At 46.9% G+C, this 18,404-nt stretch overlaps 2 protein-coding genes across 2 annotated transcripts in view; both read right to left on the bottom strand.

Moving 5' to 3' along the window:
- Positions 1-3,126: 3,126 nt before the first annotated feature.
- Positions 3,127-18,404, bottom strand: part of LOC117042452 — a 38,399-nt gene continuing 23,121 nt past the window's right edge. The window contains exons 12-14 of the mRNA XM_033141997.1: positions 12,636-13,424; positions 9,702-9,828; positions 3,127-4,222 (exon numbers count right to left, since the gene is read on the bottom strand). Coding sequence (XP_032997888.1) covers positions 3,156-4,222; positions 9,702-9,828; positions 12,636-13,424 — 1,983 coding nt within the window. The 3' untranslated portion in view covers positions 3,127-3,155. The remainder of the gene's footprint in view (positions 4,223-9,701; positions 9,829-12,635; positions 13,425-18,404) is intronic.
- Positions 6,313-8,103, bottom strand: LOC117042772 (zinc finger protein 239-like). Its single transcript, XM_033142416.1, has one exon. The coding sequence runs from the start codon at positions 7,887-7,889 to the stop codon at positions 6,864-6,866; it is 1,026 nt and encodes a 341-aa protein (XP_032998307.1). The 5' UTR covers positions 7,890-8,103; the 3' UTR covers positions 6,313-6,863.

Consider the following 18,404-nt stretch of genomic DNA (forward strand, 5'->3'; position numbering starts at 1 on the left):
GGGACTTCTATCTCACATCACCCAGCATGGCCAATGGTCAGGGATGATGGAAGCTGCAGTCCAGCACAAACTGGAAGGTTATAGGTTTCCCCTCCTTCTTCGAAACCAGAGACGCAGGCTGTGTCACTCTTCACTTTTTGAAAGAAAACATCTACGGTGCAGCCTCTCCCACAAATCAGATGTAGCCAGACATTACATGGTGTCGTTCAGTCGTGTCCGACTCTTCGTGAGTCTGTAATGTCTGGCCACATCTGATTTGTGGGAGAGGCTGCACCGTAGATGTTTTCTCATCTCATAGAGATAGAAAAGGGTTGAGTTATAAACTGCCCCATCGGCTTCCGGTTTGGGAGCTCCATTCATTTTATTCTGTTGAAAGTCGTCAAAGCCCCGAGTGCCTTCTGAAAGAAAATATAATGCAGGGACATAGGAAGCTTCCTTCTACAAGAGTCCAACTGGCTCAGTACTGCAGCGACTCTCCAGGCTTTCAGACTTGAGGATCTCTCTCAGCCAGGGATTGAATCTGGAACGGAGATACTCTGCCCCTTAGCTATGATCCGTCCGTCCCCACCTCCACCCCAGAAAGTGCTTGCTTGCTGAATGCTATTGGTTGAGTAGTGCACATTTTTTCCTGCAATTTAATGTCTGGTCTCTTATTTTGATGCATTCTCCGATGATTTCAGGTGCAAGTTTACTCGGAAGTAGGTCCCACTGTCTACAATGCACCTTACTTTCTAGGCAGATGTACGGGGTAGGGATTGCAGTTCAATCCTATCATACTTGTCTACTCAGAAGCAAGTTCATTAAATTCAGCGGGGCTTGCTCCCAGGTAAATAAGTGTAGGATTGCAGCCAGTGGGAGAATAAGCCCCACAGAACTGAGTGAGACTTGCTTCCAAGCAGACAGGTATCTAAAGAAGTGTGCATGCACACGAAAGCTCATACCAATAACAAACTTAGTTGGTCTCTAAGGTGCTACTGGAAGGAATTTTTTTATTAAGGCATTACTACAGGAAGCATGCGAAAGGCTGGACTGGATGAATCCCAAGCCGGAATTAAGATTGCTGGAAAAAATATCAACAACCTCAGATATGCTGATGATACTACCTTGATGGCAGAAAGTGAGGAGGAATTAAAGAACCTTTTAATGAGGGTGAAAGAGCAGAGCGCAAAATATGGTCTGAAGCTCAACATCAAAAAAACTAAGATCATGGCCACTGCTCCCATCACCTCCTGGCAAATAGAAGGGGAGGAAATGGAGGCAGTGAGAGATTTTACTTTCTTGGGCTCCATGAATACTGCAGATGGTGACAGTAGTCACAAAATTAAAAGACGCCTGCTTCTTGGGAGGAAAGCAATGACAAACCTAGACAGCATCTTAAAAAGCAGAGACGTCACCTTGCCGACAAAGGTCCGTATAGCTATGGTTTTCCCAGTCGTAATGTATGGAAGTGAGAGCTGGACCATAAAGAAGACTGATCACCAAAGAATTGATGCTTTTGAATTATGGTGCTGGAGGAGACTCTTGAGAGTCCCATGGACTGCAAGAAGATCAAACCTATCCATTCTCAAGGAAATCAGCCCTGAGTGCACTCCCAGCCTGCAATTTGGGTAATAAAAACACCCATTCAGTACAAGGTCTTGTGGTGTAGCATTCAAACCCTAACTCAGCCAGGTAGTGAGTCAACTTGGGGCAGTCAGCCTAACTTTCCTCACAGGATTATTTTGAGGATAAAACAGGGAGAGAGAACCATTGTGCCACCTTGAATTCCTCGGAGGAACAACGGCTTATCGTTGCAATAATACCAATCCATTCTTATAATAAATACTACCTTAACATTTGTATAGCGCTTTCAAGTGCTCAAAAGTGCTTTACACCCGTCATCTAGTTGTGATCCTTCACAACAACCCGGTAAGGCAAGCCAGCACGACTCTCACCCAATCTGCAAGGGACATGCCTGGAGATGCCAGGGATTGAACCTATAGCCCTCTGAGGAACATCCCACAAAGTTCCAGCCCTCTGGAATTTTCTGGACGATTTTGATCCTCCTCTTGCAATTTCTCACTGACATAATGGGCACTGGGGTTAAACAAGTCTTTAAAATGGATGGAGAATGTAGAAGAAGAAGAGATTGGATTTGATATCCAGCTCTATCACTACCTGAAGTAGTCTCAAAGCGGCTCACATTCTCCTTTCCCTTCCTCCCCCACAACAAACACTCTGTGAGGTGAGTGAGGCTGAGAGACTTCAGAGAAGTGTGACTAGCCCAAGGTCACCCAACAGCTGTATGTGGAGGAGCGGAGGCGCGAACCCGGTTCTCCAGATTAGGAGTCTAGCACTCTTAACCACTACACCACACTGGCTCTCAAATGTATCCCAAATGAAGGGGTAAAGGTAAAGGTACCCCTGACCATTAGGTCCAGTCGTGGACGACTCTGGGGTTGTGACACTCATCTCGCTCTATAGGCCGAGGGAGCTGGCGTTTGTCCGCAGACAGCATGGCCAGCATGACTAAGCTGCTTCTGGCGAGCCAGAGCAGCACACGGAAACGCCGTTTACCTTCCCGCCGGAGCGGTACCTATTTATCTACTTGCACTTTGACGTGCTTTCAAACTGCTAGGTGGGCAGGAGCTGGGACTGAACAACGGGAGCTCACCCCGTCGCGGGGATTCGAACCGGCGACCTTCTGATCAGCAAGCCCTAGGCTCTGTGGCTTAGACCACAGCGCCACCCACATCCTTCATAGCTCCTCATAAAAAGAGTTTGCCTGCTGGATCAGGTCAAGGTCCGCTTCTCTGGAATGCTCTCCCACGGAAGTTCACAGCACAGAATGGATCAGAATTCAGCACTGGCTGCAGAATTCTGCTTCCTGCGACTCTCCACTTGCTTTCTTTTTTAAAAAATAATTCAAGTTTCTGGTCCTTATGGGTGCAAGTATGTGCATGAAGAGTTGGGGCAAAGCATGTTGAAGCATCAAAAGGCAGAGGACATGCTGAACAGGATTTCTTCATGTCAGCACACATTTGTGTGTGTGTATGCATGCTTAAGTGGAAAAAAAATGGAATATGCAAAATAAGAGCAATGACATGCAGATTTTGCAAAATTTGCACAACACACATGTTGCAGAACTCAGCTTAAGGTGGAAACAGCGGCGGTGTTTATTTATTTAAACACAGAGTGCCCACAGACAGCCCTGGGACCAACCCAACGGTTTGCAATACCTGTGTCGCGTGGCTTCTTTCGTGCCTCGCACAGTCGGCAGCATGAGCAAAACTCTTCTCGCAGTGCGAGCACCGGTGCGCTTTCTGCCTCGTGTGGGTCCTCTTATGCTCGCTGAGACTTGACCCGGCGCCGAAGCTCTTCCCGCACTCCAGGCACTTGTAGGGCTTCTCCCCCGTGTGGATCCTCTGGTGAGTGACCAGGTCCGTCCTCCTGCTGAACTCCTTTCCGCAGACGGAGCATCTGTAGGGCTTCTCTCCCGTGTGGGTCCTCTCGTGGTTGGTGAGCTGCGATCGCTGGCAGAAGCTCTTCCCACACTCCCCACACTTGTAGGGCTTCTCCCCCGTGTGGATCCTCTCGTGCTTCATGCACGTGGAGCTCTGGCTGAAGCTTTTCCCGCAGTGCGAGCACCGGTACGGCTTCTCCCCGGTGTGGGTCCTCTTGTGCGTGTTCAGGTTGGACCTGTCGCTGAAGCTCCTCCCGCACTCGGCACACATGTAGGGCTTCTCTCCCGTGTGGACTCTCTCGTGCGACATGAGGTGCGGCTGCCGGCTGAAGCTCTTCCCGCAGTCGGGGCACTTGTACGGCTTCTCCCCCGTGTGCATCTTTTTGTGGGTGATGAGGCGGGATTTGTAGCTAAAGCTTCGCCCGCAGTCCAGGCACTCGTACGGCTTCTCTCCGGTGTGAGTCCTCTCGTGGGCGACCAATTCGGCCCTCCACCGAAAGGCCTTCCCGCACTCGGGGCAAGTCTTCTCTCTCCCGCCTTTGGCGAGCCTCTCTTGTACCTGTCTGTCGCCGCACGGCTCATAGAAGTGCTGGTAACAAACGATGGGTGCTGCCTCTCTTTCCTTATTTGAGGGGCCCCCTTGCCGGCTCACCGAAGCTTCGCCCTGATCCGGATGCTGGGAAATGTTTGGCTCAACGTTCCCCGGTAGGACCCAGTACGGATGGAGATCCCCGGCCATTTCTGGATGGTCCGTCTCTTCCTCCCAGCACCTCTTGCCACCTGCTTGGACAAAAAATAAATCCCAAAGGTGAGCACTCTCCTGCTCCAGGGGAGAAAAAGGGGCTACAGGGCACACAAACTGAGTCAGGGCACTGGTCTAAATAGCTCAGTGTTAACTGCAATGACTGGGAGCTGCATCAATAGGAGTATGGCATCTAGATCAAGGGAAGTAATAGTACCACTATATTCTGCTCTGGTCAGACCTCACCTGGAATACTGTGTCCAGTTCTGGGCACCACAGTTCAAGAAGGATACTGACAAGCTGGAACGTGTCCAGAGGAGGGCAACCAAAATGGTCAAAGGCCTGGAAACGATGCCTTATGAGGAACGGCTTAGGGAGCTGGGTATGTTTAGCCTGGAGAAGAGAAGGTTAAGGGGTGATATGATAGCCATGTTCAAATATATCAAAGGATGTCATATAGAGGAGGGAGAAAGGTTGTTTTCTGCTGCTCCAGAGAAGCGGACACAGAGCAATGGATTCAAACTACAAGAAAGAAGATTCCACCTAAACATTAGGAAGAACTTCCTGACAGTAAGAGCTGTTCGACAGTGGAATTTGCTACCAAGGAGTGTGGTGGAGTCTCCTTCTTTGGAGGTCTTTAAGCAGAGGCTTGACAGCCATCTGTCCGGAATGCTTTGATGGTGTTTCCTGCTTGGCAGGGGGTTGGACTGGATGGCCCTTGTGGTCTCTTCCAACTCTATGATTCTATGCTCTCCAGGGATGGAGTTGGGGGACATTTCCAGCCCTACATCGAGATGCTGCAGATTAAACCTGGGACAAAGCAGATGGTGTGCTACTGAGCTAGGCGGGGTTTTTTATTATTAAATGAAAGCTCAGAGTCTAGGGCACCACAGTGGCAACCCCTGCTTTATGGTATTGTTCAGGACCTGCTAAAAATATTACTAAAGTTAACCCATGTACCAAAAATGGATTAAGGTGTGGAATAAATACAAACATAAATTAAATCCAGGGTCTTTTCACTTTTGACAAAAGCTTTTTGCAACAAGGAAATGCAAGGAACCGGGGAATTTAATTAGGGAATTCAATGAAGACATAGTCTGACAATTATCGACAATATGGGACAGACCCAACCTCCATTTCCCCAATATTTACACGCTAGGCTTGTAGTCTTCACTTTGACTGCAAGGGATGGACCCCGTTATGGGCACCAACAGAATATGATTCACTGACTCCTGCAGCCAATTGGAAGAAGAGAAGAAGAAGAAGAGTTTGGATTTGATATCCCGCTTTTCACTACCTGAAGGAGTCTCAAAGCGGCTCACATTCTCCTTTCCCTTCATCCTCCATAACAAACACTCTGTGAGCTGAGTGAGGCTGAGAGACTTCAAAGAAGTGTGACTAGCCCAAGGTCACCCAGCAGCTGTATGTGGAGAAGTGGAGACGCAAACCTGGTTCACCAGATTACGAGTCTACCGCTCTTAACCACTACACCACTGCTGGCTCTCAGTGTGGAAGCCGTGCCTTGGAAGTCAAACGATTTGGAAGTCGAACCGACTTCCGGAACGGATTCCGTTCAACTTCCAAGGTACGACTGTATAGATCTAACACAGGAGTCAGCAAACTTTTTCAGCAGGGGGGCGGTCCACTGTCCCTCAGACCTTGTGCGGGGCCGGACTATATTTTGGGGGGGTTAATGAACAAATTCCTATGCACCACAAATAACCCAGAGATGCATTTTAAATAAAAGGACACATTCTACTCATGTAAAAACACGCTGATTCCCGGACCGTCCGCGGGCCGCATTTAGAAGGCAATTGGGCCACATCCGGCCCCTGGGCCTTAGTTTGGGGACACATAATTCTTAGCAGCATACCGGTATTTTGGAAAAGGATTTGGGGCAGGGAATTTCATTGGAACAATGACGGCACATTGTCAATCAGGGGCAATACCTTCCTTCCAAACAGACACTATTATTACTCAAGGGATTTTTCTTTGCATAAATAAATTGTTTTTTATTTACTTTCTGACATTTTTATCCCATTCTCCCTCCAAAGAGGCTGAGAGACATCATGCACGGCCCCTCCCCCATTTCATTTTCACAACAACCCTGTGAAGTAGGAGAGAGAGAGAGTGAGAGAGAGATCTGGCACCATGCAGAGGGCTTCATGGGTGAATGAGGACTGAACCTCAGATCTCCTGAAGCTATGTACCATTTCATTTGTTAATTTCCGCATTTATATAGCCACCCCATGACAAGAGGTCCCTGGGCATGTTGTGATGAAGAAGAAAAAGCACATTTAAAATACAATATCAAACAACAAAAAACTCCTAACAAGTTAATTAAAAAGCTGAAACACAATTAAGAAGCACCGATTAAAACTCAGTTTATAACTGAGAGGCCCAGACAATAAAAGGTCAGTTATTTAAAGGGCCCAATAGGTAGCACCAGGCAAATAAAACCTCTCTGGGAAGGCTATTCAAGTACCAGGGTGCCACTTCTAAAAAGGTCCTGTCCCCAGTGGGGACTCTCATCCCTTCATCTGGTGGGAAATCTCTGAGCAGGCCCTCTGAGGAGGATCTTAAAAGTTCAGGTGAGGTACAATGTGGGAGAAGGCACTCGACAAACACAGGCGCCGTCTCCTATGCATTCCTCCTGACACGGAATTCGTTCCCAGCCTTTCAGCAGTTTGGCAATGTCTTTTTGGAATGGATTCTCTCATGTGCAGTAAGGCTTGGTCTCTGGGCGAAGGTCTTCCCACAGTCCAGGCACTTGTAAGGCTTCTCCCCTGTGTGTATCCTTTCGTGCGTGTTCAGGTTGGAGCGATGGCTGAAGCTCTTCCCGCAGCCAGAGCAGTTATACGGCTTCTCCCTCGTGTGGGTCCTCCGGTGGACGAAGAAAGCCGATTTGTCGCGGAAGCACTTCACGCAGTCCGGGCACTCGTGGGGCCTCTCCCCTGTGTGGATTCTCTGGTGAGAAAGGAGGCTGGAGCTCTGAGAGAAGCTCTTCCCGCACTCGGCGCATCTGTACGGCCTCTCCCCTGTGTGGGCCCGTTTGTGGGCCGTCAGGGACGACCGGTCGCTGAAGCTTTTCTCGCACTCCAAGCACTTGAACGGCTTCTCTCCCGTGTGGATCCGCTCGTGGGTAATCAAGTTGGAGCGATGGCTGAAGCTTTTCCCACAGTCTGTACACTGGTAGGGTTTTTCCCTCGTGTGTGTCCTCCGGTGCACATCCAAAGCGGATCTGTCCCGGAAGCTTTTGGCGCAGTCAGGGCACTTGTGTGGCTTCTCGCCCGTGTGGATTCTCTGGTGTCGAATAAGGACCGACTTGTGCCGGAAGCTTTTCCTGCAGTCCGTGCAGCTGTAGGGTTTCTCTCCGGTGTGGATCCTCTGGTGTATAAGGAGACCAGTTCTCCTGCTAAGGCTCTGCCCGCAGATTGGGCACTTGCACAGATTCTCTTGCCCGAGGTTTATTTCGTTCTCGGAATCGTGTCCAAGCGCTTTCCCGCATTCAAGGCCGGCCTTTGCTCCCTTGGCGTTTTCCTCCAGTCCTTTCCCATCTCCCCAAGAATCCGTGACTTCACCCCCTTCCTTTCCCTCTTGGATTTCAGAAGTTACTCCCCGAATCGGGCATTGGGCAATGCTCCATTTATCCCTTTCTGCCAAGGGATCGTCTTCCCCGGGGCGTCCTGTCCAATTTTGCTCCATCGCAAACGGCCTCTTCCGATCATCTGCTGGAAGAAGCAGAGCGTCCAAATATCAGTCTCTCTGTGCTAAGGGATAAAGGAACAACAGGCCAAGCTCAACATCAGGAAGGAAGATCAGGGGCAGATCATCTGCTTTGCATGCAGAAAGTCCCAGGCTGGGAAAGATTCCTTGTCTGAAACCCTGGAGAGCTGCTGCCAGTCAGAGCAGGTAATGCTGAGCTAGACGGAGCAATGTTCTGAAAAGGCAGCTTCCTGAGGAAAAGTGGAGCCATGGTACTCCCTGCCACAGTGAAATCCTTGTGGCGATACAAGTAGCAGTCTCCAAAGAGGGATTAGGTATCAGTAATGTCAGTAGTTGCCACCTGATTATGCCAGACCCAATATCTCCATTTTGTTCCTGGCTTCAGGCTTGAACCGCTACTTTGTGACTGGTGGGCCTCAGTCATTGTTCACTCTCTCAAGGATGTTCTGGGGCTGAATGGTTTGAGAACCTTTGCCCTAAAATTCTAGATAAATGCTAATTAGGAGGTTTCCTAAAAGGCGAGTTAGCACGGGGTTGTAGCTAAGGCTAGTCCTACTCAGAGTTAACCCACCAAATTTAATGGACATGACTAACAGGTTCATTTATTCCAATGGTTCTAATCTGACTCTGATGTGAATTATGACTACTATTAGCAATAAAGGTAAAGGGACCCCTAACCATTAGGTCCAGTCGTGTCCGACTCTGGGGTTGCGGCGCTCATCTCGCATTACTGGCAGAGGGAGCCGGCGTACAGCTTCCGGGTCATGTGGCCAGCATGACTAAGCCGCTTCTGGCAAACTAGAGCAGCGCACGGAAACGCCGTTTACCTTCCTGCCGGAGTGGTACCTATTTATCTACTTGCACTTTGATGTGCTCTCGAACTGCTAGGTGGGCAGGAGCTGGGACCAAGCAACGGGAGCTCACCCCGTCCGTGGGGATTCGAACCACCGACCTTCTGATCGGCAAGCCCTAGGATCTGTGGTTTAACCCACAGCGCCACCCGAGTCCCAACTATTAGCAGTAGGCAAGTTAAAAATTTATATCATCACTATCATCAATATGAAAATATAGTGGTACCTTGGTTTGCAAACAGCCTGGTTTACATACGTTTTAGATTACAAACATGTCAAACCCGGAGGTGTGTGTCCCGGTTTGCAAACTTTTTTGGATTACAATCCATTTTTTTTTTTTATTACGAACAAAAAAAATTTGGAGGCCCCATTGGCGAAAGCGCACCTTGGGTTACAACCTGTTTTGGTTTACAAACGGACCTCCGGAACGGATTATGGTTTTAAACCAAGGTACCACTGTAATAATAAATGGGACCTACAACAAAATACCGCAATGTGTTTGTTTATTTAAAATTGTAAATAAATTTACAATAAGATTGTAAACAAACTTCTTCCCAAAACGTGTTTCCAAAAAAAGAGTACAGGAGAAGTATCAGAAAACAAAATCTATAAGAGAAATAAATATATACAGAGCAATTTAAAGGCAGACCTTGAAAACGCCAAATGACACAAATTTAGTACACGGTGTAAAATTGTTGAGCCACATCTCTTCCAGCCGGCCACTTTGACTTTCCCTGCCGCCAGTGTTCCATTGTTTCTTTTCTAACAGACACTCAATGGTTAGTTACAAGAGCATGCTCACTCTCTATTTAGCTAGGTGCGGGGAGAAGTTACTGCCCCATTAGGCAATTTATGCAGTTGTTATGGGAGGGAGGGACACATTTCTCGACCACCTCCCTGGGGTAACTGTGGCTGGTAATCAGGTGCAAAGCATCCTTACCTGCACAGGTGGCATCTCTGTCCCCCTCCTGCTTGACCTCTCTGCAGAGCACATCATGCCAGGTTTCCAACGGAGCCTGCTCTGCCTCTGAAGACCCGGCAGCTACCTCCTTAGACACCCCCGGCACCTGGAAAAACAAAAGCAGAAATAGAAATTAAGCAGCTGCTGAGGCCCGTGGGCATAAAATGGTCTTCAAGAGTCCAAAGTGAAGGTGTCTGCTGTTTCTGTCCTGGAAGAGAGTGCTCATTCACAGCCTACATTTAAAGCGCTAAGATACTACCGTATTTTTCGCTCCATAGGGCGCACCTCATTTTTAGAGGAGGAAACAAGATAAAAAATATTTTTTTCTGGTTTTCCTCCTCTAAAAGCCCTGTTTTTTTGAGGATCAGCTAAAAGTTTTGCAGCTTTTTTGCAAAGGGAAAAGCCCTGTTTTTTGAGGATCAGCTAAGTTTTGCAGCTTTTTTTGCAAAGGGAAAAGCCCTGTTTTTTGAGGATCAGCTAAGTTTTGCAGCTTTTTTGCAAAGGGAAAAACCCTGGTTTTTTTGAGGATCAGCTAAAAGTTTTGCAGCTTTTTTTGCAAAGGGAAAAGCCCTATTTTTTTGAGGATCAGCTAAACGTTTTGCAGCTTTTTGACAAAGGAGGAAAAGCAAAGCTCCTTTTGCAAAGGGGGAAAAGCAAAGAGGAAAAGCCCTGTTTTTATGGGGTTTAACTCACATTTCTGCAGCTTCTAAAGGAAAGGGAGCCTTTTCTACAGTTTCCAGACAGATAATCTAATCAGCCAGTCACATGTTGCTGGGGAAACCACCTCCCTCTGCAGCACATTCAACAAAGGAGGCCTGGGCAAGGGGGCGGGGCTGAAAGGGAGCCGGGGACTCTTATCTCTCTCCCGATCTCTTGCTGATCAGCTGCTGAGCGGGGTCCTTTCAACACCCCCTTTTCTCTTTGTAAAAGAAAAAGCATTATCCTCTTTTGGCCCCTGGGAAATTCGGCTCCAGGGACCACCATTCGTTCCATAAGACGCAGATATTTCCCCTTACTTTTTAGGAGGAAAAAAGTGTGTCTTATGGAGCGAAAAATACGGTACTTTAAACAGTCACGGCTTCCCCCAAAGAATCCTGGGAAATCTAGTTTGTTAAGGCTGCCGAGAGCTCTTTGGAGATGCCCTACTCCCCTCCCAGAGATATAATTCTCAGAGTTCCCGGGAAAAGGGATCGTTAATAAACCACTCTGGGAATTGTAGCCGTGGGAGGGGAATAGGGAGGCAGTCTCCTAAGAGCTCTCAGCACCCTTAAAAACTGCAGGTCCCAGGATTCTCCGGGAGAAGCCATGGCTGTTCTAAATCTGTATTAACCAGGTTTTTCTTGCAAGTCCAGAGGGTGGCAACACAAGAACGGGGCCTTCTCTGCAGTAGCACCCCATCTGTGGAATGCTCTCCCATGGAAGCTCACCTGGCACCTTCATTATATACCTTTAGGCGCTAGGCAAAAATGTTCCTTTTTAACCAGTCCTTTTGTTGATTTGATTGACATCCTACGCCCTTTTAAAAAATGTGTTGGGGGAGGGGGGTTATTGGGTTGTTGTTTTTATTTGATTATGTATTTTGTGGTTTTATATTCTGATTTTATTCTGTGAGACGCCCTGAGACCTGCGGGTATAGGGCAGTACAGTTGTACCATGGAAGTTGAACTGAATCCGTTCCGGAAGTCTGTTCGACTTCCAAAACGTTCATAAACCAAGGCGAAGCTCCTGCATCCAATTGGAAGCTGCATAAGCCGCATCAGACGTTTGCAAACCGGAACACTCACTTCTGGCCAAAACAAAATAAAAAATAAAAAAAAATCCTTCCAGTAGCACCTCCTTAGAGACCAACTAAGTTTGTTCTTGGTATGAGCTTTCAAGAAGTGTGCATGCACACGAAAGCTCATACCAAGAACAAACTTAGTTGGTCTCTAAGGTGCTACTGGAAGGAATTTTTTTAATTTATTTTTTATTTTGTTTTGACTATGGCAGACCAGCACGGCTACCTACCTGTAACTCACTTCTGGGTTTGTGGCGTTCGGGAGCCAAAACGTTTGAGTTGCTTAGGCTACAGTTATGGAAAATAGATAAGATTAAGAAAGATAGAAGTTTGATAAGGAAATTAGATTAAGAATAAGAGAAGGTGTTGCCGATGATTATACAATGTTAAGAAACTACTAACGATGTTATGCAATGGACGCAGAAGGAGAGGACATGAGGAAGTCAGTTAACAATGTTAAGGAATGATGATTATAATTATTATAGTTGTTTTTTGTTGTTATTGTTATTTTTTCCCTGATTTTTGTATTTTGTATTTTTGTAAAAAAAAATTGTTATAGTATGTAGTGTTAGTTTTTCACGTTTGTGTTATATTGTTGAAAATTTAATAAAATTCTATTTTAAAAAAACGTCGCAAGGCATTCATCAACCAAGCTACGACTGTATATAAATTCATTTATTAATACATGAATTTGAAATCAGAGGACATTAAAGGCTACAGTAATGTCAGAAGTTAGATTAAAATAGGATATAAGTAGTTAGAAATAAGCTATGTTTATTTTTATTAAGATTAAAGTTATGATTATTGGTTATTCAGATTAAGATTAGATGAGAACGAGGATTTTACAATGTTACAAAGTTACTAAAGAAGATTAGAAATGAACGCAGAAGAGAGGACGTGAGGAGGTCCCAATATAATGTTAAGAATAAGATAAGGATAGGGAGATTTTTGTATTTTTGTAGTTTGTGTAGTTTTGTAGTTATTTTTGTTGTTGTTGTTTTGTTGTATTTTTTATTGTTTGTTTTATTGGAAAATTTAATAAATTCTTTATTTAAAAAAAAAATTCTTTATTTTTAAAAAAATTCATTTATTATTATTACTACTCCTACTACTACTACTGAAACCACCTGGCTCACCTCCTCTTCCCATCTCTCCTCCTCTCGGGATTGCTGCAGCAGGAAGTCCTCAGCCAGGGCCACTGCTTGTGCGCAGGACTCTGGGCTTCCCTCCTTGACCCAGGCCTGGACTTCCGGAGGCAGGACAGTCAGAAATTGCTCCAACACCAGCAGCTCCAGGATCTGCTCCTTGGTGCGCCTCTCCGGCTGCAGCCACTGTCGGCAAAGGTCCCAGAGGCGGATGCAAACCTTGCGAGGCCCCTCGGCCGCCCGGTAGCAAAACTGCCGGAAGTGCTGGCGGACACTCTCCGCATCCAGGTCCTCTTCCTTTACCTTCCCGGGAACGAGGACCTCACCTTCGGCTCCCGAGTTCTTATGGGCTTCACCGCTGGGCAGGAGTTGAGCCCCCTCCTGTCTCCTCAGCTGCAGGCCTGTCTCCGACGCTCCCTCAGAAGGAGGCAGATCGGCCTGAGAAACATCCCTCGGTGCAGGTTCCGGCTGGGGGGGCTTTCCTTGTTCCGAGTGCGGGGACTGTACCGCCCTCAGAAACCGCTGCCACTGGGTCTCCCAGCATCCTTGCGCTGCCCCCTCAGGCTCCCATTTGACACGGTCCAGTGCGGCACCTTCCCAGAATCCCTTGGCACTCTCAGGCTGGGCGCCACGAGGCTCTTTCCCCGTGCCGTTCCCTGGCTCGGTATCCACCAGGTCCTGCTTCTCAGTCTTCACACCCAACTTTCCGATAGTCTCTGCGCCAAAATCGGACGCATCGCCATGATCTGCCGCCATTTTGGTTCCGGGGCCAAGGCTGGCCTGAATTGGGGTGTGTGAAATGAGCCTCCCGCCAAATCAAGTGCGGAAATAACAGGCCCTCCAGAATTCACAGCTGGATTCTAGGTCGGGATCCTTTGCCTGAGGAAAAAGGAAAGAATGAAAGAACATTTCTGAATTGGAGAAGATAAGCAGGACCCGCAACAAAAATTTGTAGCGCTGACCGGGAACAGATAACATGAGTTTCCTTCTCCCAGGGTGCAAAGAGAGCTGCCAATCAATGCTGATTATTGCTTCTTCTTTAGATCTGTTATTTGCTTGTTGCCTGGAGGTCTCCAAGTGACTTGAAAAGCACAAATAAATGTACCGGTATGTTACTAGCCCAGAGATGAAAAGAAGTCCCTACCAGAGAAGAATGGCAGATTAAACTGATGGGTTATTCTGAAATGGCAAAAATGACCGGAAGAATTAAAAACCAGGAGGAGCAAAATTTTATTAAGGAATGGGGGGAAATACATAATTTACTGGTACTTTAAAAATCATTGTAAACAATTAAAATTATTAGTAGGATTGGAATGAAACTTGTAGTTTAACGTCGAACTATGGTTGTAATGGAGATTTAATAGATTTGGATTAATAGAGAAGATGCAGGAGGAACAAAGTTAACATAAGGACCCACCAAGGGGAGGAGGGAAGTCCAGGGGAATATGTGAAATTCTCTTTTTATTTTGGCTGTTTGAAAAATGTTTGTAAATTTCAAAATCTGAAAAATTAAATATATGTGTGTGTGTTTTTCCTTTTTCCATATATATATATATATGTATCTGTATGTATGTGTAGACATATATATATATATATATATATATATGGAAAAAAGGAAAAACACATAAATGTATCATCCCTTCCAAACCAAACCAAACCACTCCTCACCCCCTGGAGTGAGACTGTTTTATTTTCTCGAAATGGTTTTGATCGGCATGTTTTGCTACGTTCCATATCCCCATAAAGTGACTTGCTATTTCTTAGCAATGAAAGGCAGCCCCAAAATTCATTATTTTTACAAAAATGAAACAAATGCCCAGTAGCAACATTTGTGCTCTGAAGCCCACCACACGAGGTGCCTGCCTGCATCTATCAATCAGTATTTACTGATTATTTTTCCCAGTTAAAGCTTTCTGCTGGCTTGATTCCCAGATGTTGCATGCCGCCTTGGAATGTTTTGAGGAAATTGTGGTTTAGGAATTCATAAATCACTGCCCAGAGATGGGGGAAAGTTGCAGTACCAGCCAAGGAAGAGTGGCTAATTAAAATTAACAGATTATGCCAAAATGGCAAGGTTAACGGGTGCAATAAGAAACCCAGAAGATTATTATTATTTAATTAAAAATTGGGGAGAATTTGTGGAATACTTGAAAAAGTCATTTATGCAAATATAAGCTCATTAGCAGGATTAACGTAAAACAAGCAGCTAGATGTATTATTCTGAGAAACTAAAGAATGACTTAAAGATGGAGTAATGTGAAAAATGCAGTATGAAAATTAAAACTAAAAAGAAACCACAAAACGGGGGGGGGGGAGAGTCAGATATATGTGTACTAAAAATGTGTGGGATTTGTATTTTTGTAATTTGTTTGTCTGCATATCTTTGGGAAATCCCATACATTTCTAGTGCACATATATTTGACTCTCCCCCCCCCCTTTTGTGGCTTCTTTTTTATTTCTATAGATCTAGATCTAGAAATTCGTAAATCACAGATTCCTTTTCTTTCCCTTTCCCTCTGCCTCTCGTTTGCACTGCATGCAGCCCCACTCCCAGCCCCTTGCACGCGAGTTAGCTCACCTGATCCCTCAAATCCCAGGAGATCCTCCCGCTTTCCGGAGATGCAATATGTATATATATATACAGTATATATTAAAAAGCTGCTTTGGGTCTCCCCTCTCCCACCAGGCTTCCCCCAGGAGAGGCGGAGCAGGAAGTGAGTCCGCACAGGCGCAACCTTCTCCCCGTTTGCGAGGAAGTCTTTCTAAGGATCGACCCCTTCGGCTTCGCCCCTTTGGAGGCTGCAACCTGCACAAAACTGGGGTGGATCCCACCATCATCCCCGCCCCCGCCCCTGGGAGAAACAAAGACCAGCGAGGTGGGTGGTTGGGGGGGGGGGAATGAAGGAAATTCCTGGGAAAGGAAAGGGGGATTTTGCATTTCAGGCTTGGAATGGAAATGCCTTTCTCTCTCCCCCCCCCCTCTTTTTTTGTTTTCTTGCTGCTGGACTCCAGTTCCCATCAGCCCCAGTTTACCATGGCGAGTGCTGAGGGATGACGGGAGTTGTAGTCCTAAAACAGCGGCGAGGCTGCTGAGATTCCAATGCCAAGAATTGGAAGAGACCCCCGGGGGTCATGCAGTCCAACCCCCTGCAATGCAGGAAGCTCTGCTAAAGCTTACTGAACTGAATGAAAACACCTGAAGAGTCTGAAGAAGTGTGCATGCACATGAAAGCTCATACCTAGAACAAACTTAGTTGGTCTCTAAGGTGCTACTGGAATTATTTTTTATTTTTGTTTTGTTTTGACTATGTTGTTGTTCAGTCGTTCAGTCGTGTCCGACTCTTCGTGACCCCATGGACCAGAGCACGCCAGGCACGCCTATCCTTCACTGCCTCTCGCAGTTTGGCCAAACTCATGTTAGTAGCTTCGAGAACACTGTCCAACCATCTCATCCTCTGTCGTCCCCTTCTCCTTGTGCCCTCCATCTTTCCCAACATCAGGGTCTTTTCCAGGGAGTCTTCTCTTCTCATGAGGTGGCCAAAGTACTGGAGCCTCAACTTCAGGATCTGTCCTTCTAGTGAGTACTCAGGGCTGATTTCTTTAAGAATGGATAGGTTTGATCTTCTTGCAGTCCACGGGACTCTCAAGAGTCTCCTCCAGCACCATAATTCAAAAGCATCCATTCTTCGGCGATCAGCCTTCTTTGTGGTCCAGCTCTCACTTCCGTACATTACTACTGGGAAAACCATAGCTTTAACTATACGGACTGCCTTGTCGTGGCGAAGGGGCTTGAATTACTCAGGGAAGCTATGGACAGGTCAAGATGGACAGGTCATAGTGGAGAGTTTGGACCAAACGTGATCCACCTGGAGGAGGAACTGGCAAGCCACTCCAGTATCCCTGCCAAGAAAACTCCATGGACAAAGACCTACCTGTAACTGAACTTAAATGAGTAGCTCAGTTGATGGAGTGTGAGACTCTTAATCTCAGGGTCGTGGGTTCAAGTGTAGTGTTGGGCAAGAACATTCCTGCATTGCATTGGTCCCTTCCAAGTCTACAATTCTGTGAGCCATCCTAGAACTCCATTAACCTTCACCCGCCGAACTACAGGTCCCAGGGAGAAAGAGTGGGACTTCTGCTTCGCTACAAAGGACCCTCTTGCCGCCACCACCCCTGACACACACACCCGCCCCCATGTTGCAAAACTGCAACCTCGATGGCTTTAAAAGTGGATTAGGCAAATTCATGGGGGCTACCAATGGCTACTGGCCATGATGGCTTTGCTCTGCCTCTGTGGTTGGAGCATAGCTGTCAAGTCTCCCTTTTTGTGGGAAACTCCCTTATTCCAAGCCGTTTCCCGCTGCTATCCCTTATAGTTGATATCCCTTAAATTTCCCTTATTTCCAGGAAGGAGAGTTGGAGTCCGGAGACTCCTTGGGTCCCTGCATTTCTCAGTCCTGCCTGCCTACCTCACAGGACTGTTGTGGGGATTAAATGAGGACTAGGACCAGGGAGCTCCTTGGAGAAAAAGGTGGAATATAAATACCTAATAACAAACAGACAGACATATAAAGAAGAAGAGAAAATAGACGAATGTTTCTCGGCAACAGGTGCTCAGATTAAGCATTGCTGCCCCTAACTGGAGGCAGAGCAGAGCCAACCTTGGCCAGAAGCCATCAGTGGTCCTCTCCTCCTGCATGAATTTGCCTAATCCTTTTCTAAAACCATCCAAGTTGGTGGCCCCAGTCGCTGCTCCCTGTGGCAGGGAGTTCCAGAGGTTAACCGTGTGCTGCGTGAATAAGTGCTTTCTTTTCTCTGCCCCGATTTCTCTTTCCTGGGAGCTCTTTCCTGGTGTAAATTAATTTGTAGCCTGGGAGGATTACCGCGGCGTGGACTGTCCCTGAGAACCGTAGACTGTCCCCGGGACCGGTGAGGGTGCTGATCCCTTATTTTCAAGTCTGAAACTTGACAGCTATGGGTTGGAGGCAGAGATGCTTCTGAATACCCTGAATCCAGGTTGCTGGATTCTGCAGGTGAGAGGGCTCTTGTGCTTGGATCCCACCTGCAGACATCCTGTTGGGCATCTGCTTGGCTGCAGTGAGAACAGGATGCTACAAGGTGTGACTGGAAAGTTGGGTGAATGGTCACAGAAATCGGACAGCAAGAAATATTCAAACGTACATGACTTGACGGGCCTTCAAAGAAGGCCCCCTCTGATACAATGCACCATTGATGACGTTTGTAGAACTGTTGGAAACTTCTGGAGAAGTCCTCTTTTCCTATTGCTTTCAGTTCCCTCGTCACATCAGCTTGGACGTGTGAAATGTTGGAAAATCTGTGCCCTTTCAGTGCAGGCATCACTCAGGCCTGTGGGTTTGTTAAAATTCCATTTTTATTTTTCGTTCTATTTTTATTGCTCCTTTTGTTTCCCGTACTGTATCTTATTGTATTGCAACTTGAATATATAAATAAAAGGAGGTGGTTGGATGGTGGTTAACGGATTAAGGTTAAATCCAGACAAGACAGAAATACTGTTTTGGAAGGACAGGGGCGGGCAGGTGTGGGGGACTCTTGTGGTCCTGAACACGGTAACTGTGCCCCTGAAGGACCATGTGTGCAGCCTGGGAGTCATTTTGGACTCTCAGCTGTCCATGGAGGCGCAGGTCAATTCTGTGTCCAGGGTAGCTGTCTACCAACTCCATCTGGTACGCAGGCTGAGACCCTACCTGCCCATGGACTGTCTCACCAGAGTGGTGCATG

Source organism: Lacerta agilis, chromosome 2 (assembly GCF_009819535.1).
Source record: "Lacerta agilis isolate rLacAgi1 chromosome 2, rLacAgi1.pri, whole genome shotgun sequence".
Taxonomy (NCBI): domain Eukaryota; kingdom Metazoa; phylum Chordata; class Lepidosauria; order Squamata; family Lacertidae; genus Lacerta; species Lacerta agilis.

What these genes read in the sequence shown, in the direction of transcription:
- LOC117042772 (XM_033142416.1), bottom strand. Translation starts at nt 7,889, where the DNA reads ATGGAGCAAAATTGGACAGGACGCCCCGGGGAAGACGATCCCTTGGCA.